This window comes from Tupaia chinensis, unplaced genomic scaffold (genome assembly GCF_000334495.1).
Source record: "Tupaia chinensis unplaced genomic scaffold, TupChi_1.0 Scaffold000346_1, whole genome shotgun sequence".
Taxonomy (NCBI): Eukaryota; Metazoa; Chordata; class Mammalia; order Scandentia; family Tupaiidae; genus Tupaia; species Tupaia belangeri.
This window is the reverse complement of record NW_006159840.1, coordinates 6,018,028-6,019,287: the sequence shown is the minus strand read 5'-3', so window position 1 is coordinate 6,019,287 and position 1,260 is coordinate 6,018,028. Positions and strand designations below refer to the sequence as shown.

Here is a 1,260-nt window from a genome sequence, read left to right as displayed (position 1 = left end):
TCTTCGGCTCCGACATGGAAGATGGACCCTCTACTAACGCGAGCTGCTTCCGAAGGCTGACCGAGTGCTTCCTGAGCCCCAGTAAGTGGCCGGGCGCCCTTGGAAGGGAAGGGCCGTGCGCGCCGCGGTGGGCGGCGGGCGAGGAGCGGGCCCGGTGCCCAGCGCCCAGGGGCTTCTCGGGACCGGGGAGCTGCTGGCCCCTCGGCGACGCAGGGACCCCGGAGTTCCCCTCTCTGCGAGCGCCCCGAGGAGGGGTGACCCAGAGGGCGGCGCCCTGGTGCTCCCCTCGCCCTGCTGCCCGGCACCAGCACTCCCAACTTCGAGAGCGCTCACGCCGGCTCCGCTCTGGAGCTTGTGACCGCTTAGCTGGTGTAAACGCCCTTCCTTCCACTTCGAGTCCTGCCCGCTGGTCCCAGAGCAAGCCAGGAGCCCAGAACGCCGCCTTTCCGAGCGTGAAGGCACCCGCCTGAATCTGGATGTCGCCTGGCTCTCCATCCACCCCTCCCGCTGCAACCGGGTCTGGAGCGTGGACCGACAGGGGTGGAATGGGTGGCCCCGCCAGGGGGACGCACCCCGCCCCGAGTGCACTCGCCGCAGGCGCTGGGGGCTAGCTGTTTTCGGCTGGCATTGGAAGGGCAGGACAATGGGGCTGCAGGATGGAAGACAGGCGCCACGGGTTCAGACCCGCCAGGCGCGCCCCCAGGCCGACCGCTGCGAGGCCACCTCGCCTCGCCACCCGCGAGCGTGGGGCTGAGGTCGCTGGAGCAGGGGTGGCAGAAGGCGTGGCACGGGCAAGGGGACAAGGCTGAGCAGCGAAGTGGAGACGCGTTCTGCGGAAGCGAAGCAGCGGGTGTTAGGGGAAGAGGCGGCGGGCGCTCGGAGGGGCGGGTCGCCGTATTGAGGGCGGGCAGGGTCAGCACCGGGGGAGCCGGGCGGTGGCCGGGGGCTGGGGCGACTAAGCGGGCTGGGTGGGAGCTCTTGAGGTTCCGGAGGTTCACGCGGGTATGGTACCGGGTGGTTTGGGCGCCCGGTCCGCCGGGGGCGCCCGCGGCCCCGAGCGCGGCTCTGGCGTCACCGTCCACCGCGTGCGCACCGCGCCTTTGTCTGCTCCGCGCTCTGGAGCCGCGTTTCCGCGGCGCCTTCTCCGAGCAGGCTCTGTTCTGGGCTTGCAGTTTTGGCTTCCCGCTCCCAACTGCTGGTCACTTCCCCTCCCTGGCCGGCTGGCGCCGCCCCGGCACCTGGGGGCCAGCCTCTCCTTGC

The 1,260-nt window shown here is 71.4% G+C and overlaps 1 protein-coding gene across 1 annotated transcript in view; it reads left to right on the top strand.

The window, feature by feature from the left end:
- Positions 1-8: 8 nt before the first annotated feature.
- Positions 9-1,260, top strand: part of PDE10A (phosphodiesterase 10A) — a 303,105-nt gene continuing 301,853 nt past the window's right edge. Inside the window, exon 1 of the mRNA XM_006152260.3 lies at positions 9-81. Within this exon, the coding sequence (XP_006152322.1) occupies positions 15-81 (67 nt within the window). The 5' untranslated portion in view covers positions 9-14. The remainder of the gene's footprint in view (positions 82-1,260) is intronic.